This window comes from Jaculus jaculus, chromosome 3, assembly GCF_020740685.1.
Source record: "Jaculus jaculus isolate mJacJac1 chromosome 3, mJacJac1.mat.Y.cur, whole genome shotgun sequence".
In the NCBI taxonomy this organism is placed as follows: domain Eukaryota; kingdom Metazoa; phylum Chordata; class Mammalia; order Rodentia; family Dipodidae; genus Jaculus; species Jaculus jaculus.
In genome coordinates this window covers 54,237,209-54,264,069 of record NC_059104.1, presented here as the reverse complement: position 1 = coordinate 54,264,069, position 26,861 = coordinate 54,237,209, and the positions used below count along the sequence as shown (strand labels likewise).

General features: G+C 34.2%; 1 protein-coding gene across 3 annotated transcripts in view; it reads left to right on the top strand.

Moving 5' to 3' along the window:
- Positions 1-26,861, top strand: part of Pcdh17 (protocadherin 17) — a 103,706-nt gene that overhangs the window by 19,868 nt on the left and 56,977 nt on the right. For all 3 annotated transcript variants that reach the window (XM_045145222.1, XM_004651008.3, XM_045145221.1), the window contains 2 exons: positions 17,031-17,089; positions 17,223-17,395. In XM_045145222.1, the coding sequence (XP_045001157.1) occupies positions 17,031-17,089; positions 17,223-17,395 (232 nt within the window). The remainder of the gene's footprint in view (positions 1-17,030; positions 17,090-17,222; positions 17,396-26,861) is intronic.

The window sequence follows — 26,861 nt, the reverse complement described above, 5'->3', positions numbered from 1 at the left end:
GATTTTCTTTATGCTTACATATTGATTCTGCAATAATAGATAGTGAGTTTATTGTTGTGCTTTCAGCTTGAGCTATGTATGCATTATGGTATTTGCAGCACCATTTTATGCTTCTGATATTTAGTACTTTTTTTTTTTTGGTTTTCAGAGGTAGAGTCTCACTCTAGCTCAGGCTGACCTGGAATTCACTATGTAGTTTCAGGGTCTCCTGGAACTCTTTGCCATCCTCCTACCTCTGCCTCCAGAGTGCTAGGATTAAAGGCATGTGCCACCACACCTGGCTCTCATATTTAGTACTTTTAAGAAAAAAATGTGTATCAGGATTCTAAAATAAATAGGGCCAAGGAAAAATGTTTTACATTTTATCTTTTCTGTATTAAGTGTGGAGAATTTGCAACTGATTTTTACCTGAATAAACATGTGCACCTTCATGGAGCAGAATCCCATATATTTTTTTAATTTTTTATTTATTTATTTGAGAGCGACAGGCACAGAGAGAAAGACAGGTAGAGGGAGAGAGAGAGAATGGGCGCGCCAGGGCTTCCAGCCTCTGCAAACGAACTCCAGACGCGTGCGCCCCCTTGTGCATCTGGCTAACGTGGGACCTGGGGAACCGAGCCTCGAACCGGGGTCCTTAGGCTTCACAGGCAAGTGCTTAACCGCTAAGCCATCTCTCCAGCCCAGAATCCCATGTTTTTCATCCTGTGTATAATAATCCCATTTCTATGTATTGTAACAAAGTAAGGAGAAAGTGGATTGTTATAAAAAGATCAGCTCTTACTTTCTTATGTTTTGGAGGTAAAGATATACATTGTGTTGTATATTTTCACAAAAATTTCTCTATTCCACTAATAAGAAAATGACAGAACTAAATATAGTAAGCATTTATTTAAGGAACCTTTAGAGAAAATTTCATGAAGTGCATGTGAGATGTGAATCTGTGAGATTTCTGGATCTTATGTTTTTTTACAATGACAAGGATTCTTATGATGCAGCCCCTACACTGAAAATCATTGGCACCACTAGTCCTGTGTGCTTGGATTTCAATTGTTCTATGATTGAACTAGGCATCTGAATTTCTTCTCACAGTATAAGCCCCCACGTGTGACTTCAGGAGCAAGTATTCTCCATTTAATCTTATAGCAAGATATATTTTCTCTTGAAATACATTCAGATTGTTTTACAGTTGTTTTCTGTATCCAAGAACTGTGTTACTTTCCTCAAAAATTACCAATATATTCCTTCAGTTTCAGAGGACATCTTACTGCAAAAATTCTATTAAAATACAGTGCTACCTAAAGCAATGTCTAGTATGTAGTGAGAACTTACGACATAATTGTGGACTGAAAACAGAAGAAGGTGCATTTATGAAGTTGAATTGCTTACGATTTGCTACTCAGACATAGCTACTGCTAAACTTTCTTCGTATAAATCTACAATTCCTTCTTCCCAATTACAAAATCCACAGGACTTGGGCTATTTATAGTCTTCATTTATTCTACTTAGTATGAACTGACTTTTTTTTTTTCTGCTGAGACATTGATATGTTCAATATTGAGAAATTGTCCCAGTCCTTGTGGAGAAAGGAAATATATAACTCTATCTCAAAATATCACTGCAGTATGTAAAAGAGTTGGGGCTTACAAAGCAAGTTGCAGTGTGGAGGTCTTTGAAAGAGATTGAGAGCCTGCAAGCACTTGCATGTCTCTATGTACATGTATGCATACATGCAACTTGCTTTTATTTTTCAAAAAGCTGAATGTTATAAACATGACATTTCAAACTAAATTTTACTTATAATTGTATAACTATGGTACAAAAATCTTTGCCAATTATATAAAATAGTTTCATACTATGTCTAAATGGTGAAATTCTGGGTCAGTCAACAACGACAGTGCATTTCATCAGTTACTCTCGGTAGGCAGATTGTTTACACTGAGACTATATTCCCAAGATTCCCAGTTAAAAAAAAGTATGGCTCTTCAGTTCAGATAAAGTTGCTTTACAGTTCTTTTTTTTTTTCATTTCAAGATATAAACAGTATTTTCTACTCTTCTGGTGGTTTAGCAATTAAAAATGAAATGTTAACATATTAAGCATATGTTCAATATTAAATACCAGATAAATACTAACACATATCACTTTTATTGCTGTTAAAATAAATGACATAAAACATTCTGGAACCCTTAAATATGGTCTTGATATGTAAACAAATTGCCTATGAAAGGGATATTTCAACTGGTATTAATTTAGTTAGATGAATAAAATTTTATTCCAGTACATTTATTAATATAAAAAGTATTTGTATTGAAGTAAAATAACAATTCATTTTGGTGTATATTGATTGTCATCTTTCATTCTTTGAGCCAGATTGTATCTCTTTTGTTTTAATTACTAAATAGAAATTTTAAAAAGCAACCAAATTTTTAATATTTTTTTTTTATTTTTAAATATTTTATTTATTTAAGAGAGGGAAAGACAGAGAGAAAGAGAGAGAGAGAGAGAGAGAGAGAGAGAGAGAGAGAGAGAAATAGAGAGACAGGGAGAATGTGTGTACCAGGACTTCTAGCCATTGTAAATGAACTCCAAACATATGTGACACTTTGTACATCTGGCAATTTTTGAAAGAATATCTTGCAGAGATATTAAATTAATCTCTGAAATGAAATGATGGTCCCAAGTCTTCTTTCCAAACTGTTTTTTAAGTAGAGAGTCGTTAGGAAAGAAAATCTCATACCAGGTTACAAATTTATAGATTTTTCAAAACAAAATAATTGTTATAAAACAATAAACATTAGAAATAGAGATTTAATACATGTGAAATTATTCATCTGTATTTTCTTATAAATAAATTGAAGTTCTGAGGTAAGCCTCAGAAGATCAGTGTGTCTGTATAGAGCTAAGCACTATCTTGTGAGTCACATGCCTTACTTGAAGAACAGAAGTCAAGGATATAATATAATGTAATAATTACTGCTGTTACCTATGTATTGCAAGTTAGTTCATAAACTCCAGGTCAGCTTGAAGGAGAATTCCTTAAAATGTCCACATACTGAATTTTAACATCTGCCAGAACCCACTGATGAGCACAATGCCAAAAGTTCTTTCTCTAGCATAGCCCTGCATTGTAGAAATATCTCTATAAACTGATTTTTATTCTTTCATTGTTATCAGAATTTTTCTACAGACTTTAATGCCTTATTTGTGTTTAATTCAAAGCTTACCCATTATAGGAATATAGCAATATGAGGAGTGACCTGACATACCAAAGGGGTCATTTATTAACAAGCATTATTTGAATGAGAATAGTAAGCCCATAAAACCCATAAGACAAAAATACACAGAGCAGAATGGAATAGAATGTGTAGCAGGCATAAAAGCTAAATGAGTCTAACAGTGGTTAAGTGGAAATTTTTGAGTCAAAAGTAATTTGATTCATATTCTTTTTATTGGAAACTTCAGCTAGGCTTCCATGAGTTCCATGAGCCTAATTTTCCCCTCCCATAAAAATTAATTATAATAACCAAGTAGGCAAGGCTTGAAAAAGAACAATAGACATGGAGTGGTTGCAAAACAGTGGCAAGATTACTTTGTAGAGTAGGTAAGGAAGCAGAAGATCACAGAACCCACTGATCAGAGGCAGTAATTCGTTTGAAGTAACCGAGGACTGGGAAAGGAAAAGAAAAAAAACCTGGTACTTACTCTATCCTAAGTGTACTCTAGAGGAAGTTGTAAAGTACTTCAGGAAACCTTGCGTGTGCCTAAGTGCATTTCATTTTCAGGTGTTCCCATGGTGGTACTGTTTCTGCCGTTTTAGGGAGTTTAGAACGGACTATAAACATGGTACATATCACCCAACATGAGTATTCACTCTAAAAATATGAACAGATTTTCAATCAGTTGCTTTTTGGACATACACCCTGTGGTACATACAGCCTGTGAGGGAAGTATATGTCCTATCGAGAAAACAAAAGGCTTTTCTCAGTTATGACCCAATGAAGCACAGTACATGTGCAAAAATAGCTTCTCATGTTTCACCTACAGCAGGAAACATAATAAATGTTGTAATTACCTGGTTAAGAATTCTTAAGTGATTCTCCTTCAGCTATGTATCAGGTTTTTTTTTTCTATAAATACATTTTTATTTATTTGCAAGGGGAGAGAGAGAGAGAGAGAGAGAGAGAGAGAGAGAGAGAGAGAGAGAGAGAGAGAGAGAATAGAGATAGGCAGAGAGAATGTATGTGTCAGGGCCTCTAGCCACTGCAAACAACCCTAGATGCATGCATGCTTCCCTTTGTGCATCTGTCTTTCCCTGGCTAGTGGAGAACTGATCCCAGTTTGTCAGGATTTGCAGGCAAGTACCTCAACCACTGAGACATCTCTCCAGCGCGACTTTTCTTCTTAAGTAAGAGTAAGAGGTAAATTCTTTAGAGTAGATAGACAGTGCAGTCACTGTTATACATACACTTCCCTGTCACTCAAGCAGGAAGGCAGCAATCCACAGGATGTGAAGTCAAGAGCAAGGCTAATTTCTGACAGTATTTGTTTCTCCAAAATGGACAGTGACTTATGGGTCAAAGCCTGCTGTGAGGTTTGCCCTCAGCAATTATTGTTTTTCACTAATATGTGTAGAAAATTCCCTACATACAGATTCTAAACAGTTTCTAACAAAATACTATTCTAAGATTTCAAAATTGGATGTAGAAGATCAAGCCTATTATTGTTTCAGGAAGTGACTATCAATAAGATTACTTCTTCCACAAAAGGAAGAAAATTTGTCGAGTTAAAGCACTCAAGCAAAGCAAAAACAAAAGACCCAGGATGGGGAGATGGCTCAGCAGTTAAGGTGTTTGACTGCACAGCCCAACAACAAAAATTTGATTCCCTAGTACCTGCTAAAGCCAGATGCACATAGTGATGTATACATCTGGATTCCATTTTCAGCAGCTGGAGACCATAGTGTACCCATTTTCTTCTTCAGTTTCTCTTCTCTTTATCTCTCTCTGCTAGCAAAGAAATAAATAGGAATATTAAAAAAAACACAAGCAGATCCTTCTATTATATATTTAAGTGATACTAATCAATAGTGGAGACATTTTATTTCACCTTTTACTACTCTTTAGAAATATTAATGTTAATAAAGACATTTTGCTCAATTTTAATTTCAGGTGTGAATACCTACCTTAAAGACTATTTCCCTTCAAACATGCATTTTAATTACTATTATATTTCAGAGAAAAAATAATGTGCTAATAAGTTAATATCAATTTAATAAATAAAAAGGCCTTTAAATGTGAGGAATTTTTTTCCACAGCCATTTCTGAGGTATCAGCCCACCATGATTTCTACATCATATTTTAAGTTCCCATAGTTGATTTTTAAATTAAAATTTTGAATTTTGTTGTGAAAGCAGCAATAAAATACAATGGGTAATCCTTTGAAAACTGTAATTTTTTAATATGGACTGTCTTATTTTTTTGAAGGAAGAAAGTAAATTATATTTAAGCCCACAGATATTTGAGCACCTTAGATTATTCCCTAAGTATTTACTAGTTGTGGAAAAATCTATTGGTCAGCTATTGGTTTCTTTACTGTTTACATATAAAGAATTAACTCACTTTGTCTTAGGGTTGGAGTGAAAAATACCAATCTAAAGCTTTGCATCAGTTTCACAAGGGATTCCTTCATTTTTTTTTTTTTTTTTTTTTGAAGACGTAGAACGTAGTTACAAAGGTGTTTACTTAAGGCACATAGAACACTATATGGAAAACTAGTCTTTACTTTTTTTTTCTTTTACTTTCAAAATGTAGCCTATAGTCATATATATATAAAACCAATAATTGACTTTATTTTAATATTTGTTCATAAGAATGGTGAATTGTATTTACCAGAAAATCATTTAATTTGTAAAGCAAATTATGAATTTATGAAGAAATTAGTGTCCTATTTTAATTATATTTTTTCTTGGGAATTTTACATAATGACTGCCTGAAGGTAATACCTTAAATCCCTTTTGCATTTATAAGGTAAGTGCTGAAAGCTGCAATACATTTTTGCAATACATTTGAGTATAACAATAGTACATAAACACATGGTCAAGCCAACTGCATGCAGCCGAATATTTGGCAATATATTGTGTTTTTATGTTACTGGTCAAAGAAAATTAAAATAATTACACATGAAAGTGTACAAAGGTAAAAGCAAGGCTATTGGAAGACATTTTAATAGTGATAATAGTACTAATTTGCTTAGTATGTAATAATAATTTTCAAAATCACATTTAAGACATTATAAGTGAATCATTAACTTATTTCTAAATGTGGTGTGGTGGCCCACTGTTTTCCTCTTTTATCTTAGAGGGGTGACATGACAATTGGCTCATGATGTCAAGTGTCTGGCAAGTGGGACTTTTCTGTAACAAACTGATCAGAGGATGGGAAAATCTATGGAAGTCCCTTAGCTGAAACTTCCTATTAAAAATGTGAACATTTAGCTTATATTTTATTGAAAACAATGAATTTTAAATGCAACAATACTATTGCTTGTATTAGTAGTGGCACTCCAATCTCCCTCTATAGTCTGTACACAAATATACCCCCAAAATATACACTTGGATTCAGCTCAAAGTAGTTTCAAAGCATGTCTATAACTTGTAAGTCTACTGGACTCAAAATATGTTTGAATCTTAATAATTTAGCCCAAATTTTCCTCCTCTTACCAATTCCTTAAATTTGGATTTTCAGTGAATGTATCCAACATAGAATTCATAAGTAGTAATAAGTTAATAAGTAAAACAATATCACCCATTTCTTTCCCATGCTTTTATATGTCTTTCCCTTCACATATTGATGCAATTGGAAGTAGCAATTTCAGAATTGCAAAGAATCTTTACTGATCACATATAACATTTGATTTTTTTTTTGTCCTTGATGCCCAGCTATATAGAATCCAGTTGATGTTTCTCTTCCAGTGGGAACAATCCTTAAGTTTTCTTAATAGACATGGAAAAACAGCACATAGAGAAGAAAAACAGAGACTTTAGTAGCGGTAATAAAAAAAAAAAAAGAGAGAGAGAGAGAGAGACAAAGAGAAAAGAACAGAACTCTGGGCTTCTTCTGCCAATTGTTATGGAATAATAAAGGAAGAGAGGTGTTTGTGAGACCACGTGCTCTGAATGAATGAAGAAAATGTTGGAGAAGGCAGTCTTTAGGTATGAGTTGAATTCTTCTCCAAGCTCTCCATTAATGGCAAAACACTATACCGCCAAGGAGAATGCACATCCAAATTTCAGTGACATCTTTGTGCTCTGGGTTTGAAAATTTAACAAACACATAAAATGAGTAGTTTGCCTTTTCCACTTTGCATTGTTCTGTAGATAACAAAGTCATACTCATCTTACCCTCAAATATCCCAAGTTTCTTCTTACCAATGATGATTTTCTTTATGATTAAATTACATAATTAAATGCCAGCACATGTTTTTTTCTTTTCTTTTCTTTTTTTATCATGTTTTTGAGGTAGGGTCTCACTTTAGTCCACACTGACCTGGAATTAGTTACCCATGCAGTTTCAGGGTGGACTCACACTAACGGCAATCTTCCGACTTCTGCCTCCTGAGTGCTGGGATTAAAGATGTGTGCCGCCATGCCTGGCTTAGATATGCTTGTATTTGTTTATTTATTTATTTATTTATTTATTTGAAAGTGACAGAGAATGAGGGAGAAAGAAAGGAGAGAGAGAATGGGCCCTCCAGGGCCTCCAGCCACTGCAAACGAACTCCAGATGCGTGTGCCCCCTTGCACATCTGGTAATGTGGTTCCTTGAGAAATGATCCTTGAACCAGGGTCCTTACGCTTCACAAGCAAGTGCTTAACTTCTAAGCCATCCCTCCAGCCTTAGATGTTTTTTTTTTTTGTTGTTGTTTCTTGCACATGAGTTTTTAACCCTATCAGTGTCACTTAAAATATAGCTAATCTTTGCATGCGATTTTAATATAGAACATGTAATCTTAAGGAAATCTAACTTATATTCATTGAGCAGAGGCTAAACATTCTTTTCTAAAAATATGTTTTATTTATTTGAGAGAGAGAGTAAGTGGGGAGGGGAGAGAATGGGCGCCCCAGAGCCTCCAGCCATTGCAGACGAACTACAGATGCATGTGCCCCCCTTGTGCATCTGCCTTACATGGGTCCTGTAGAGTCGAACCAGGATCTTTTGGCTTTGTAGGCAAATGCCTTAACTGCTAAGCCATCTCTCCAGCCCCAGAGGCTCAACATTCTTATTTATTGGGTGAAACTGTTACTGTCTTTTTATTTTTAATGAAAGAGAGAGAGGGAGAAAATTGGCTGTGCAGTGCCTCCAACCACTGTAATCGAACTCCAGACCATGCACCCTGTTGTGCACATGTGCTATCTTGCATACTTGCATGATTTTGTGCATCTGGCTTATGCAGATACTGTATTTTTAAATTAATTAATTAATTTGCAAGCAGAGAGAGAGACACAGATTAACTGGGTGCATCAAGTCCTCTAGCCACTGCAAATAAATTCCAGATTCAATCTATGTGCCACTTTGTGCATCTGCCTTTACTGTGGATACTGTACTGCACTGGGGAATACAACCTGGGTTGTTAGGCTTTGCATGTAAGCACCTTAACTTCTGAGCCATCTCTCCAGAACCTCCTGTCTTCTTTTTAATCTAAAGGAGTACTGGCTTTTGCTCAATGGTAAGAATATCCAGTGTTTTTATTATACCTTTAGTAACAAAACACAAACATTTACTATACTGTACTTGTATAAAATGTATTATTTCACAACCAGCAATAAATACAGTTATTGCTATACTTCATGCACTTTCAAAATTCCAAAACCATAGGTCCTGTCAGATAACTTCATAAGTATTGGCTTAAAATGCTGGTGCCTACTTTAGCAATGGAAAAAGAACCACACCATATATTCCTGTGAAGACCAAGCTGTCATAAGCAAAGCTAGTATGCGAAGTCTTAAAATGAATTATTTGCCTCTTAACATTCTCTTGTGTTTAGCCTGCTGCAGAAAGAACGCTTGTTACCAATGTGGAAAGTAGGACTTTTAAACTAACAGAAAATTCCACTAGCTTTGTTTTCAAACCCATGGTCTCACTGTGTGCAATCATCCCATGTTCAAAACTCTTGTGCCTTGAACATCTGTATCTAACTGAACCTGTAATATGATTAAACAAAATATTATTTGTAAAAAGAATCACTAACTTTTAAAGCCAGGTGTGGTGGCACACATCTTTAATCCCAGCATTTGAGAGGCAGAGGTAGGAGGATCACCATGAGTTGGAGGTCATCCTGAGACTACACAGTGAATTCTAGGTTATCCTGGACTTGAATGAGACCCTACCTGAAAAAGGAACCAACTAACCAAACGAACAAACAGAAAAACCCCACTAGCTTTTAGACACAATGCTGTTTATCAATCCCAAATTATTTTGACTCATGTTGTTCTCTTCATATTTTCAAATAATGAAAGATGCAGACTGACTTGGATTCCATGTATCCTTTTCTGTACATTGGAATATATTCTAGTCCAATGTATTTTCATTTTAAAAATGAAGTATTTACACATTTGTTCATTTGAATTATTTTTATATCTTTTTTTCTTCAGAGTTGAGTTTAAGGCAAATGAATAAGTTGGGGGTCAAAATTTAAGGAAGGATTTACTCTGTCTTCCTTTTAAGTTTTGAATTTATTTTATAACATATTTAAATGTATTTATAAAATATTTTTAAATATTTATAAATATTTTAAATTCAACTAACTTTCTCCTCTCTAACATTGTTTTGACTGATTCTTCCCTCATATAGGTTACACTGACCATGAATATTATATCCCATGTATCTTTTGACTGGATCTCAGATACTGTTGTTTCAGATACAGAAGGATTTGTGTTTTTCTACAACTTATGTTTTGAGATAAATATGTGCTAGTGAAGTGAATTTACCCTCTGTGCTAAGAAATAGGATGAGTTCTCAGGCCTCCTATTTAGTAAGTAAATAGAGAAAGGTATGAGAACAGCAAGCATGCCAGTAGTTGGCAATCAGCTGCATGTTGAGTCCCCTCCACAATCACCCTGGACATGCCAGAGCTGCCTGGAATGTTGAAGTTAAGTCCTTCAAGGGAAATGTACCCTTTGTGCTTTTATTGATTAATAGGTAGTATAATATTATTCAGGCTAAAGAAGCATGCACATTATGGTTTTTTATTTAACTACCAGAATATAATCATACTAATCTCAGATTGAATTCCAGTACCATTCATTTAAATGGTATGCATGCTGGTGAGAAGCCTACCATGGAATCCAGCTTCTTAATGCTCACATCATTCTTCTCTTCATTTTGCAGGGGTACATCTGAAGACTGGTATTCTGACATATTGTTTAGCATTAATTAGAAATTAAAGTCAAATAATAAGATTTTTATTGTTCCTTTCCACAGGGATTTTATAGAAATCCAGGAATCATCTTAAAAATACTATACTTTCATCTGGTTCTTATTATTTTATTAGCATTGCCATGTTGAATGTAGGATTTAAAGTAAAAAAAAAAACCTGTTATCATGTAAGTATATTATTTAACAGAGAAATTTTCCTTTATTTTTTTTCATGTAAAACCTACAGTCACACACTTTATAAAGCCTTAGTACATTTTCACCATGAGATGGTCCGTTATGATAGTGATAAAATGTCTCCATATATTTGAGTTTGGAAGTATATAACCATTGTTGTAGAATTAAACACATAGACGCTATACAAAATTTTAAATATATTTCTTCACTAAGTATTTTAGAACATTATAATAAGTTGTAACTTTATTTCTCAATATTTTTCATACAGTTTATATTTACATGCTAATCATTTACATTAGATGTCTTTTGAGTCCTTGCAAATATATGCTAATAAATTCTTACAGACTTTGAGTTCTTTATCAAAAACCATACCCTTTCCAAAAATGATTCCCAGTACTCCATGATACCACAATGCATGTTTCTTTCACAAAGGAGTAAGGTTGCCATTCCTTTGAAATACATGTACTTTACAAACTTTGTTTAAAGTATTTATCCCATGGTTGAGCAAACAGAAACTTCACACACACACAAACACACACACACACACACACACACACACACACACACACACACATCTCCTTAAAGGAAATGAAACTTGGGTTGTATTTGTATTTAAAGTGACTGCTTACAGAGCTGTTAGATTTGGTAATGTTAAAGAGGTAAGAGATGATCATGTTAGATATATTTTGAGTGTTATTTATTTTATTTTAAAATATTTTATTTATATTTTGAAAGCAGAGAAAGCTAGAGAAAGGAGAAAGACAGAATGAGCACACCAGTGCCACCAACCACTGCAGGTGAACTTCAGATGCATGCTCCACTGTGTGCTTCTGGCTTTTATGTGGGCACTGGGGAATTGAACCCAGGTTGTTAGACTCTGTGGAGCAGCACCTCAACTGCTGAGCTATTTATTCAGCCAAAGTATTATTTATTTTTAATTAATTTACAGTAAGATGAAAATTTTGGGATTATATTGTTTTATGAACTTTTATACTCTGTATTTTCATGAAACAAGCAGGATACTAAGGTTGTTCCCCACTCTGAAGATGCCATATGTTCTATCTCAGCACTCGTTACTTATCTTCCATACTTGACAACTGCTGACCTCTTCTTTATAATGGTTTTACTTTTTAAAGGCTTCTTAAATGTGATCATACAGAACACAATTTTGAGGAATCAGTTTGTTCACTCAAAGTATTGCTTCTGAGATTAACCTAAGATGTTTCATCAATATTTCAATTTTCATTAAATGTATTTTATTTTATATATGTCTAGCTGTTTATGTAACTTAAAGATTTTGTGCTTGACTCCAGTTTTGGGAAGAATGGTAACTATACATATTCCTGAATAATTTTTTTGTGGCCATAGTATTTTTTTTAGGATAATTTCTTAGAAGTAAACATTCTGTGATGTATACAACTATGTTTGAATTTAACAGAAATTGTTAAATTCTTTTTGAGAGAAGCTGTACAGCTTTACATTCTCATGTGAACAAATGAATTTATACTTGTCCCATGCCCTTAATTTTATTAATTTTAAAGATTTTGTCTAATAAAGTGGACACATACAACAGTCACTGTAGTTCTAGTTTACATTCCAGTCATTGTAATTGTAGCGCATGTCTTCGTGTGCATAGGTTTTCCTCATATTCAGATGTCAGAGTTCTTTTTTTTTTTTTTTTAAGTTTTTTGGTTCATTTTTTATTTATTTATTTGAGAGCGACAGACACAGAGAGAAAGACACATAGAGGGAAAGAGAGAGAATGGGCGCGCCAGGGCTTCCAGCCACTGCAAACGAACTCCAGACGCGTGCGCCCCCTTGTGCATCTGGCTAACGTGGGACCTGGGGAACCGAGCCTCGAACCGGGGTCCTTAGGCTTCACAGGCAAGTGCTTAACCGCTAAGCCATCTCTCCAGCCCCAGAGTTCTTTATATACTGGTATACAATTTTATTGAGAATACAAAGTCTTCTCAGAGGCCATGCCCTGTCTTTAAATATTTTTAATTGCAATACTATCATTTATAATTAATGGCATATAGTACTTCTTCCTCTTTTCAGCATCATGATTTGGTGTGATGTCTGAAAACTTGTCTTATCACTAGCTGACACACATTTTCTACTACTTTTTCTTCTAAGGTTTTATAGTTATATGCCATTTATACCTGTGATCCATGATTAAGTGTGTGTGTGTGTGTTGTAAATTGTGATGTGTTGATCATGGTTAATTTCACCGAATTATCTCTTGAATTGAATTCACACCTTTGTCCAAAATCAATGGGTTATATTTGTGTGGTCCTAAATTCTAGCAGTCTTTTTGCTTCTGCTGATATTTTAGTCCATTGCTTGGATAATATGGTTGCATTCTGACCTGTTTAAATTCTGTAGAAAAAAAGTATAAAAATAGAATCATGCAGTTTCTTCATCTTAAGTATTTTTAATTAAAAAAAAAAAGAAATAGTCTGTTTATATTTAACAGGAATACCTTTAGGTTTTCAGTGGATTTGGTTGTTTATTGTTTATTTGGGGAACATTCACATCTTTACTGTGTTGTATATTTCGACCTATATGAGATGTTTCTCCGAGTTTTTAGGTGTTTTTGATCTACGTAGTGATTTTATTTGTAATGCTAAGCATACAGATATTATACCAGATTTATAAATATATATCTCCAGTAAACATTTTAGGGAGCTATTATACGAATAGTGTTTAAATTCTTGGTTTCCAGTAATTCACTCAAAAAGTGAGAAATATGATTGACTTTTGTGATGGTCTTCAACACAGAAATCTTTTATTTATTTATTTATTTTAAAATTTTTATTAGCATTTTCCATGATTATAAAAAATCCCATTCAACACAGAAATCTTACTTAATTCATTTATATATTTCAGGATTTTTTTTGATGACTTGTATTTTCTACTTGAACAATCAATATTGTATATAAATATGGTACTGCTGTTTGCAAACAGTTTTCTTCCTTTCTAAATAGCATAGCATTGGCTCATTGTTCTTGCCTTCCTGAAATAGTGGGTCTTTCAGTATGGTGAAGCATTATCCCTGAATGTAGACACCCTCCCCTCAGTGAAAACCTGTCGGTCTCACCGTTCATTGTGATGATGGCTGGATACTTTTGTTATATTATAAAAATGAGGGATTTCTAGTGCTCTTATTCTGAGAATCTCACAAATAGATATTGAATTCTGCCACATATTTAATGTATTTTTAATTTTACTTTTTAAAATATGGTAATTGTAAAAAATCTATATTCACTGCTTTTTATGATCTCTCTTCAGTTCAACTTTAAAAAGTATGTTAGTGACCTCATCATACCAAACTTTACAAAAAGTTCCCAATATTTGCCACTATGATTTACTTTTATTGAGTACTTTCTTTTCATATTACCCATATACATTTTATTAATCAATTATATGTTATTGAAACAATAGCTAAAAATCAGTTTGAGAAGGCATATAATAGTCATTAAGTTTGCATGAAAAAGATAATGTATTCAAGAATTAATAAAAGTCATATTAAGGGTGGGAGAGATGGCTTAGCAGTTAAGCGCTTGCCTGTGAAGCCTAAGGACCCCAGTTCGAGGCTCAATTCCCCAGGACCCACGTTAGCCAGATGCACAAGGGGGCGCATGCATCTGGAGTTTGTTTGCAGTGGCTGGAAGCCCTGGCACGCCCATTCTCTCTCTCTCTCTCTATCTGCCTCTTTCTCTCTCTGTCACTCTCAAATAAATAAATAAAAATTTTTAAAAAAAAGTCATATTAAGTTTCTCTGTGGATACCTAAATTGTTATAGATATCTGGCCTATTATTTCACTTTCTTACAAGATTTATGATTTAAAATTATAAATGACAAGCTGGAATTGAATATATACAAAAGAGAGCTATAAAATATCTGAAAGCTGCTCTGAACCTAAATTCAATGATCTATGGTATCTATGGGTTTTTTCTCTATTTTTTCCATTTTTCATTAAAACATTGCTATTTTATATTGAGATATTACCCCAGTTTTCAGACACCCCTGGAGCATATATGATGAAAATATTACTCTCTGTATGAAACCAAAGTGGCTTTTAGCATGATTTACTTGTATGTTTGTTTAAGTCCAAGTGGAATTGCCACTAGTCTAGTCATACCACATCTGGTTTTCCTTCTAGTATAGTGGATGAGTGTAGGCATTGCCAGTAAATGTTTGATACTATCGTGGTGATTGAATCAGGCTTTGTAAATTGCACTTTTAAATATTTTGTCATCATAATCTACCTTCATTTTTGCCATACATTTGTTTTTACTTCTTGATCCTTCATAGGATTTACTTTTATATTTCCTTTCTTCTTTACTTCCCTCTGCTTTTAACTTCCTTTCCATTTTCCCTTGTGCAATTCTTTTACCACTTTCACTTATGAAAATAATATTTTATTTCAATAGAAATTCATGGCATTCAGATGTTTTGGTCATACATATATGAACTCATAACACAATCTTAGTAGCTCTTCATTCAAGGGGAAGTGAATTTTTATCTATTTGCATGTCTTTTATTAGATGTTTTTAAGGACAATTATTATATGTAAAACTTTTTAAAACTGTCTGTAAGATGAAAGAAGTAAAATTTCTCTATTCTCTCTCCTTTCCTTGAACTGAACAGGGATACATATCCTGTGAGGCTTTATCTTATTAACACATTTAAAATCATAAGGATATTTAAAATAACACTGATACTTCCACGTTCGGTTCCAATTTTAAATTCAGTTTTATTTTATTTCTTATTAAAAAGAATTCTTTTTCCTGAAGTGTTTTAAAACAGTTCTACCTAGTGTTCACCTGACAGCTATAATGGGTTGGTTGCATACTTTTGACCAATTCAAAAGACAAATAATTTAAGCTTATAGCTTACACATAATTATGCTTTCAGAAATAGTCAGAATTCTTTTGTATTTTTTTTGCCATTTTTATAAGTTTACCCTATTATACTTATTTGAGGTCAAATATATCATTGGAAGTCATTTGTTATTATGGAAGCAGAAAAAAAAAAAAAACAAAGGTGCTTCACTAAATCCAGAGAAAAGTACATAGTAATAGCAAATGCTGTCTACCAAAAATTATTTAAGGCCTTTAGGAGCAAGGAAAGAATCCATAGTTCCCCGCTGCATCCTGTGTGAAGCTTGATAAAGGTAATTGCTTCAGCAAATAGAAAGATTTCAGATTAAAAAACTTACAAGGGCTTTTCTTAATTTCAAACTTCTAATAGGCAATGAAACACATTTTAACAATTTTTTTTCCTGTCATGTCTTTAGTTTCCAGTAGCAGTTCACAAAGCCAAATAAGTTTGTTATATTGAAAACAAAAAATATTTAATCTAATCATTTTCAGTTAGCCTTATTTGAAAAGAAAACCCATATTCCACTATAGTAAACCTTACCTCAGGCCCTCTTCATGAGTCGCATGCTCCCTGTGTCACAGATACTTGGATGCTGGACGGTCCTGTAGGAACCCATTGCTGCTTCAGAGCATAATGGCGTGATATGAAGTGTTGCAGAAAACAGGAGAAGCATTGTTACCAAGTCAGCTGCACGAAGAAGTAACGTGTATGAATGTACAGTATAGGGAAATCTATGAAAGATCTAGTCTCTTTCTCCCAAAAGACTCTGTTCCATGATACAAGGAGAATTCAGTTCTTCCTGGCAGATCTCCATGTCAGTTTGGGAGCAGTAAAAACAACTACAAGACTAGTTTTTCAATGCCTTTACTCTAGATAATTGAAGTAATTTTTGCCCTTATTTTTATTTTAATCATTTTTTTTAGAACCAGAAAGTGATAACTATTTCCACTATATGTTTCAATATATTTTGTATAGTTGGAATGTAGCTAAGAGTAAATTAGAAGTGAGATCATTGTTATGCAACATGATTGTGTCTGTTCCTGGCACAATTTAAAGGGAAGGCCATATATCTTGTAATTAAGTGGATGGCTTCATGTGATGCTACATAAAGAAGAGCTGATACTCCCAGCAGATGATATAATTATGTCTAAAAATGAGAAGTATTAAATAATTCATACTATAAATATGGAGAAATTAGGCCATTTTTCCACTCCTCCCACAAATATTCAATTTTAATAGCTAAGCTAAGTAATGGAACAACACAGATAGTGTTGTCCATCCTGGTGTTAATGAATAATGCCAGTTATGACAGGTTCATTGTTTACTTTAACAGGTAATTTGTGGACCGGAATCATTTAATTGTTCTGAGTACATAATTACATGTCAGCATTTTCCAATTTAATTAAAATGTACAAATCTGAAGATTAAGGGAATTTTTTGAATTATTAATCATTTTTCCACTAGGAAATCTGTTGCTCTCCAGGAGATTTGTCCAGTGTACAACTATACGTATTTTTTTTCCTTCTCTTTCACAGACAGACAATTTTCCCGCAGAGCCCAATTACATGGGCAGCAGGCAGCAGTTTGTTCAAAGGTAAGGCCTATTAAATAACTTTCTCAGCTTCTCCATTTGCATTCGTGTCAAAATTGCTTTGCAAGAGACTACACTTCAGATTTAAATGAGTAGAGACAACACTTTCTCCTCTTTTTCTTTATATGTATTTCAGTAGTTCCACGTTTAAGGACCCAGAAAGAGCCAGCCTGAGAGACAGTGGGCACGGGGACAGTGATCAGGCTGACAGTGACCAAGACACTAACAAAGGCTCCTGCTGTGACATGTCTGTTAGGGAGGCACTCAAGATGAAAACTACTTCAACTAAAAGCCAACCTCTTGAACAAGGTGAGTGAAGTCTTCCAATGCTTACAAAGAGTAAAGCTTAAGCAATTATTTTAAGCCTATTAGTACCAGAGTTATAGGTTGTCATGGTGGAATGACCACTGATATTATCAAAGACACTGAAAATACTCTGGCTAACCCAGACAAAAGGAACTCTTCCTTATAACAGTCCCAACTGAACAAAGAAGGCACAGATATTGGCCTTTGATTTTCTTAAAAACAAGTTGACCTAAGTAACAAATCTGTTCTTATTTTGTAGCCATTCCCTAAACTTGTCTGCTTTGGGTTTTTGTTATGCACCATATACATACATACATACATACATACATACATACATACATACATATATATGTGTATATATATATATATATATATGTGTGTGTGTAGTGTGTATATAATAATGTGATGATGCATATTATTAAAATTTGTGAAATCTACAGTTTTTGTTGAAAACGTGATTCTTATTCCATATATCTTCTTTATTGGGTTTACTTCTACCTTTAATTTTAGCTTCAAAATAGTTTTTAAGAATCCAATAATAGCTAAACAAGATTTTGGCTACTTTAAATTTTTATCTATAAGTCTTCGTAGATACAAAATAATCATGAATATGTGCACTGATGTAGTTAATAAAGACATGCTTAACAGATACAGATTATCTTTCTGAATTCTATCTTTACTATAGACATTTAATAGGGGTATTTATTAATTTTGAGTTTTTACTATTTCAAACACAATGAGACATTTGCTAATGTTTCATTCAAAGATAATTAAAATACTCTTGGGTGCCACACAGACCATGAAGAAACAGTCTTAAACATTACATTACGAAAAGGTGAAAGGAACTGCTATATAAATCAGATTACATAATTACAAATTCACTAGTTAGATTAGTTAATGTGGGAGTCCTTAAAATATTAACAATATTTATGTTTAATGTTTAGTATTACAGTTATCAGGTGAAAAACTACGTTTATACCATAGGAATAGATCTTTAACATCAATCATTGAATGGATATTCCTGAGCAGTAATTTTTGTCTCTAAACAATATAGTCTGGCTTGTTGTACATATGGTAGCATATTATGAACTTCTCTCATCATGATGAAATTTCAATACAGATACACTGTCATCTATAAATAAATGTGTCCATGTCTATATACATATATGTATATATGTATATACATATATATGATATATATGTGTGTGTATGTATGTGTATTTTTTCAAAATAGAAAGAAATATATACTTAGCAAAGTACAATATATTATTATTTCTGCAATAAACAGTTTTCTGGATTTATTTCAACTTTGACCTCATAAAAAATATGGCTTAAATATTTAGTTCTAGATGATTGAAATTTTCTGTGATCACTTACCATGATAACTTTCTATGTAGTGATGTAAAACTTTTATAAAATTTCATTCTAATAGAGGCAGATCACTTATCCATCATTTACAGTTCATAAACATAAACTTGGATTATGCTGTGACTGAAATGTTCATGATAGGTTGTTGGTCTGTGATATCATAAACAAATATTCTTATACATTTTATACAGTAGTTTGTTGGATTCTCATATATGAATTTGCAGTACGAGACTGATCCACTTTTTTAGAAATACGTAGATTAAGAGGTAACACATCAGCTACTAATCATTAATTTGAATAAAATAAGTAGTTTCATATTTTATGAGGCATTTTGTTAATAAGAAAACAAAATAAAACAAAAATCCCAAATGCCTAACTTCTGAACATTAGCTCAGATTCTTTTCCCTCTTCTAAGCTGTGTAATTGATGGCAGTGTATTTGATATATTTTATTCTACAGGAAAAGAAAAAACTCATTGATTAAGTCTAAAAAATATGGTATGATAGAACCGGGCGTAGTGGTGCACGCCTTTAATCCCAACACTTGGGAGACAGAGGTAGGAGGATCACCGAGAGTTCAAGGCCACCAAAAAAAAAAAAAAAAAAAAAGTAAAAGTAAAAGAAAAACAACAAAAAATATGGTATGATAAAAAGAAAATTATTCTGTTTTATATCAAATGATAACATTTTAGGAAAGTAACCACCCTTAAAAGAAGGCAAGTAATTACCATTTGTTAAAGAAGGCCAAAATTCTCTTATTTCAATAGTAAATATGAAATAGTCACTAATGTGAGATTTAGGCTGACATACAAGTACAGCATGCAAAGTAAACATCCTGGGCACACTCCCATTAAATATACAGAAACAGTCTTATGAATCTGGACAATAGACTTTTTTCTATGGATTATGTAGGAGAGAAAACTTTAATAAAAACCTGTTAAGTGCTTTGAACATCTAAGAACAAACAATATTTTTAGAAATGTCAAAATAAATTTGACCTCAATGCATCATTCATGAAATCATGGACAATTAGCACAGAGGTGTTCTTTCAGGCTAGCAGTCATTTTGGTCTCCCTTGCTTCCTCCTCCCTTTTCTTCTTCCCTCCTGTCTCATTGCTGTTTCTCTAGTCAAACTCTTCCATGTGTTTCCCTACTAACTTCTCATTTATCCGTCTGTTAATCTCACCTGTTTGTCTTTTGTCTATAAGTGTATCTCAAACTTTGTGATCAATCTACATTCAGAGATGACTAAAATTTATTTTTGTTTCAACTACTGAGTACAAACCAAGCAGTATAGATTTGATTCAAATATGCTTGTTTATAAAGAAATATCTGCAAATTTCTCATTATTATCTTGAGCACAAGGAAGTAGAGGTTATTAAAATTTACATATGAGTTCAACATGTTGAAATTTAATACTAAGTCTAAATGTGGGCAACATTTGTATTTCCTATACAACATTCTCTCCAAAAGGGAAGATTTATACCCAGAGCCAGTCTGATACATTGCTGTGATGAAATATAAAGATAACACAAAAGAGAAAGTTAATGCCTCAGTTAATTTGTGTCAACCAGAGAGAGGAAATCAAATGAACTTGAATGCATTGATCAGGTGACTGACTATCCACAGTACTGTGTTGAGTACTTAAACCATATTGCTCTTTTAATTTTTATAGCATTCACAGGTAAGTAATTACCATGACTCTTACTTTTGATACATTGAATTTTTTAAAATTGGATTCTCACCATAAGTATTAAAGGCAGCCTTTGAAATAAAAACGGAACACAGTAAAGAGACAAAGTACACACATGTTTGTAGCCTTCCTGATCACAAATATTGTATATATTCATGAGATGAATAATTTACTGTTAAATTCATTTAAAATGTTAAAGGTACTGTCTTGGCCATTATATCTGTTTATTTAGCTGAGTGGTATCACAGTAGGTAATACCATAAAGTAATTTAGTATCTACTTATTGCAAAGAAGTTTCTTTACAGATGACAGATAATAATGATCATCTCAAAAAATTTATCTCATGGAGAATTCTTAATATTATATTAAAACTTAATTTTAACTACTTTCCAAAAACTTATGGAAAATCATGTAAATTACTTAGGAAACAGAAACTAAGGCTGAAAAAAAATAGAACAAAATAAAATCTCCCATCAACAACACCAACACCACAAAAAGACTGTGGGATTTTATTTTCTGACTTCAAATTTTACTTTGTTTCAACTCTATGGTGGATTTCTGTCCCTGATAGTCCTGTATGTTGCCACATTCTTTTAGTAGAAGTACTTAAAAGGATTCAGCATTTAATGGAAGGGGCAAAGCATGGAGCTGCAGTTGAAGATAGCTTTAAGGATTTTATGTTAATATAACTTACAGTAGACAAGCTATTTTAGTTTCCTTTATGTGTTGAGTAAAACAAATCTAATCAGTGGTTTCTACTAAGTAATTTTGTGACCTGTTTCTACATTAGTGAGTATATTTTCTATATGTCCCCTTCATCGTTTTTTCAAATACCAAAGATATATTGGTAGATGGGCATTTGAAAACATGATAGAAGGACTGATGATAGATGATTCATTGACAATCACAAACTTTTGTAATTTTAATAGAAAATTATAGTAAAATAAACATAATCCTACCTAATATGTCTTTTCTAAAGAAACATAATATATGTTTTATTTGACTGATTTGATATGTTAGAACCAGAAAAACTAACATGTACCAAAAACTAATAAAATACATACAATGCTGTTTTGTAAAGATGAACCATATGTAGTTTATGTAGTTTAATTCTTTTTCCAGACTTTTTAAAGCTAGAAAATTTGTAAACATTAGGCTATCATACTTTACCTTTTGACTTCATTAAAGCATTTTTCCTTGATCCTTGAATTTCTAACCACTAGAATAAATGTCTGGAAAATGACTTTGGTTTCTGATTGATATATTTTTTTTAATCCCAAGTGATTGTAAATATAAACTATAATTCAGAAGCTTCCACTATTTTGTATATAATAAATACACACTCTAATATGTGTTTACCAGCAAGTTCTCAGAGTTTCTTATCAATGGACACTGAAAATTCTTAATTTTCCAAGGATCAGTCCTCCTACTCTCTTCATAAATGACTTCATCTAGTTCCATAGAAGCTAGCAGAAGAGAATTTCTCATTGTATTTCCATTGACAAGTAGTAAAGAAGTGGCAGAAGTAACATTACATAACCTCAGGTCTATATTGGGCTTCCCAGCACTTTCTGGCTTTGTAGGAATTGTCATTCATTTTCTTTCTTTCTTATTTCTATCTTAGAAGTAATTTCTCCTTTTCTATTCAAATCTATGGGCCTCTTGTACTGCCTTCACTAGTGGAAATTCTGACATCTTGAAATTCATTCTGAGATTAAAACACTTCACAATGGAGTCCTTGCAGAAAATCTAATCTTTAAAAATGTACAGAAAATTGAGAATAGAAATGCCAAAAGACTTATTTACTGTAGTTTATTCCATTTTTTTATTTTTTAATTTGAGAGCGACAGACACAGAGAGAAAGACAGATAGAGGGAGAGAGAGAATGGGCGCGCCAGGGCTTCCAGCCTCTGCAAACGAACTCCAGACGCGTGCGCCCTGTTGTGCATCTGGCTAACGTGGGACCTGGGGAACTGAGCCTCAAACCGGGGTCCTTAAGCTTCACAGGCAAGCGCTTAATCGCTAAGCCATCTCTCCAGTCCTGTAGTTTATTCCATTTTTAATGCTAAATCATGTCATGAATGATTGTCTTTCCTCTTCCCAGAGGACATTCTCACAAGCTATAGAAACTAAAGCTAATTTGTTCTTGTTGTGCATTTACATTTATGTTAACATGGTATTTGAATTTTTCTTTGGAATCTATACTCAAATTTGGCTTGGGTTAGTTTAAGTGACAGACTCTTTGCTTTATGATTCCAGTGTTCATTAGTGATTCTGAGCTCTACCTCATCAAACTTCCCACCCCAACTTCCTGTGTGATGACTTAGGTTTCACCATATGTCTAGTAGTATCTAGGAAGGAAAAGTTAAAGGCAAAAGTAAAACAAAACAAAACAAAGAACCCCTGCATCATGTCCCTCATCATGAAAGAACTACTATGGAAAGCTGTAGTGAAGGAAAAGGGAAGATGAGCATGGACTCCACATTCAGATGTGGAAAGAAGCCTGATGAGCCAGATGACTGGGAGTGAGCACACAGCAGACCTACTTGGGAATGATTTTCTGAAGCTCACACAGAATGGTAGTTGGGATAATCCTTCGGCCTTCTCCAGCTCCCTTCCATATTCTGGTTTTCATTCCCAGTCAAACCTTACACTTCCCAGATCTTCCCAAAACAGGCAGCAAGGCTGTAGTTAACTCATTAATGCCTTTGTCTTAGGAAGGAAATTGAAAATGATTGTTTTTATGGGGATTGAAGAAGAACTTTTGGATATTTAATGTCAATAAAGATCATGCACTAAAATTTAAAGACCTTGCTTTCTAACAAATCTCATAAATGACATTTTTAAATGCATTATTTGCCAAAACTTGAAACTGTTTCCAAGCCCTCTAAGAGTTTATCTGCTACTAATTCCTCAATGCCTAGATCTCTAAATGAATAGGCTGGCTTCTAGGAATTCCAGAATTCACCTGGACTTATCTTTTATTGAACGAGGCATTCAAAATTCACCAAACTGTGAACTCTCAGTTTATTTGCATTTTTTAAATATTATTTATTTATTTTTTTATTAGTTTTCTATTCAGAAAATACAGGCAGTTTGGTTCCATTATTAGGCTCATCCGTGACCTACTCCCTCCCCATTGGCCTCTCCTTGTTGAGGTATATGGGTTGTGCATTGTGGAGTTAGCCCACAGTTATTGGTATGATAAATGTCTCTGCATATTATGACCCAACATGTGGCTCTGACATTCTTCCCATCCCCTCTTCCACAAAATTTCCCTCTGTCATGCTGGGTTCCTTTTTGGTCTGCTTCAGTGATGAGGTGTTGGGGGCCTCTGAGGCTCTGGCTCTCTGATTTGGGAGGAGTTGATTTTTCTCTGTGTTGGTCTCCTTCCCCCTTGTTCTGGTGGTGGTATCTGGTTTATCAGGAAAAAAGCACCCTTGCTTGTTTCACCAATTTTCCTTAGTTTCATCCGGGGCCCTTATGAGGTATGTTGGGGTGGCTCTATCCTTAGGATCTGCATCTACCTGAAAAAGAGAAGCAGATTCTCCAATGGAGAGTAAGTTAGCACCAGGACAAATGAGATGGCTCTTACATTTTTATAGAGAGTTTAATAGGTGTAGGTCCTCTTGTAGCCTATGATTGATGGTCGCTTGATATTGGAGAGTGGGTTTATGTTTGGATATGGTTCTGACTTGTTTCCCAGCTCTAGCTATGGGTACCCTACCACTGAGGGGATCAGTTAGCCAAATCAAGAGCAGTTGGTTCCCCACCATGGTTGTGTGCCACTATTGCACTTGTGTGGGCATCACAATAGGTTATTTGTTGCTGAGTAGGTTAGACCATGAGTTGCTTGGGCAGATATTGGTCATTTCCCTCCAGTCACCCATGTAGCACCTTCTGGCACTAGATATGCTGACTGTCTGGGGACTGACACTCTCCTGGCTTCCAGCCATGCCGTTCCATGCTACGTTTCAGCTGCATATGATGTCTTCAGCAATAGGGTCTTACCACTAACCTTTGGTGGGTCATCAAGTACTCTGATCAAAATCTGTCATTCTTTTAGGAAACCTTGTAGGTTTCTCTGATCAAAAGCTCATTTTGGATGAATGCCCCATGCTGGTACTGGGAGTTACATGTCAGTGCCCAGTAAGAAAATGAGGAAAAAGATAACTAATATACAAGAGTTAGAGAGGGGAGAGAGAGAGAGAGAGAGAGAGAGAGAGAGAGAGAGAGAGAGAGGAAGAGGGAGAGGGAAAGGAACAGGGAGAGAGAAAGGGAGAGAAGATGTAGAAGATTTAGGTTAGACTTGATCCTACCCTCTCCAGTGTCTTGTGGTTCAGGTGTTTCCTGTAAGGGCCTGGTGAAGGTTTAGCCATTTGGTCTGCCGTTTAGGAAGTAGAATTTTATGGTACCATTGCTGTTGTTTGGGTCTAGATTATTGTTTCCCACCCCTTTGATGCCCTCCACTCCCTCCCCATCCATCCTAGTGTCTCGTCCATGAGATGCTTGCTGGGTATGTAAGGTTATTTTCACTTATTTATGTTGCAACTGTCCCATTGTTCACTTAAATTTAAAAGATTTTTTGGCTTTCCTTTTTGCTGGTATGAAAATATCTGTTTCTCTAACTTAGCAGCCAGTACCATGAAAAGTGATTTTGCCACCTCACATTTGTTGTTTACTTAAAGCCTTCTGACATGCATTGGATGATTTATGATAGACTCAAGGTAATTGTGAAAATCTCCATTAATAATCACATATATGAGACTTGGTAAATATCTCCATCCATTATTTCCCCCAAAGTCTCTATAGGTATACTTTCTTGCTTCATAAATTTTGTACCCTTCCTATGTCCCAAAAAAAGCAGCTAATTTTACTTTTTGTAGATACTTTAGAATCATTTACTAATATTTAGCTTATTTTAAGAAATTAGGAATATGCCCATAAAATAAAAAATGTCAAACAAGTATTATATCATCATATAACCAAAGTGTCACTAAGTAATTTTAATTCAACATGTAGTTCTAAAACATCCCCCCAAAGCTTTGTATTGCTTCACTCAGCATGCTCCAGTGTGGGAGGCTTTAAATTTTGATGAAAGTTTTAGCATGAAACCTCAGACTAAAGGAAAGCTTGAAATTGTTCCTCCATTTCATAGGCAAGAGAGACTGTAATATTCAAGGTAGTGACATGACTAATAATAATTCTAGGTGTGTATCTGCATTCTAGAGGTCTTTTAGTCCTAACATACCTTTCCTATAACATGCAGTTTAAGTCACAGAGCATAGAATAGTTACATCATATTTGTGTGGCACCTGTTATTTTCTTGTGGATCTGAGGATATAAGTACTTCTGTCAGCGAAGAGCTGGATATTCGACTTTGACTGGAAGCTGCAGAATACAAGAGAATGCATTGTAGGAGTGTTGTCATTAACTGCTGTGCATGATATCATCAGGAAACACTAGGGTGGGTGTGTTTCTTCACTCTGTGTACAATAGCTCCACTTCCCCAACTGTTGCTCCCTGATAACTCAGAGCACTGAGGAATGATTAGTGTGGGAGGGATTATCATGCTTTCATTTATTCACTCACTCATTCTTTTAATAAATAATGTCTGTTTCCAGGGATTCAAAGATGAGCTAAGGCACAGACTGGATCCTCAAGCAGCTCACACTATAGGAGATAATTTGACATATAAGCTATGATCTCAGCATAGTGAGCCATATGTCCACATGAATACTGAGTCATGAGAATGAAAACCCAGCCCAGATTTAAGAGATTGAAGCTTGCTGGAATAGGAGACATCTGAGCAGATCCTTCTGTTCGCTTGGCAGTGAGAAGTTGGAGAAGGGAGGATGATAGGACACTCCTAGAAGCATACATGAAATCAAGAAATGTGAGGCACGTTGCTGTTAGCAGCAGATGAGTAGGGATGTGTGAGACTAGAAACGGCAGATGTGAGACTGAGGAGGTGGCTGAAAGCCCAGTGTTGGGAAGGCTGATGGAGGAACACTAGAATTTTAAGAGAGGCATCTTAAAGTGTTTTTTTTTTTTTTTTTGCTTGTTTATTTTTACAATGCCTATGAAGACAGGGATATAATTTGGAAGCAGGGGAGAAATGACGTTCTGGGCAGCAAAAAGTAAATGGAATGAACCAAACAATGTTTAAATCTTCTTTAGACATATTGTATGACTGCTATCACAGATTTCTTAGTATTTAATTCATGTAAACCACAAACTAGACATTGCAAGAATTTATGTGTTATTTCACTCCAAATGATCAATGCTTTTATTTTTACATACTAGAAATTACTCCAACTAGATTACTCAAAACTCTCTATTCAAAGGTGTTAAAAAACCAACAGTAACAAAATTAAATAACATCAATCTTGGACTTTTTGAAATAACT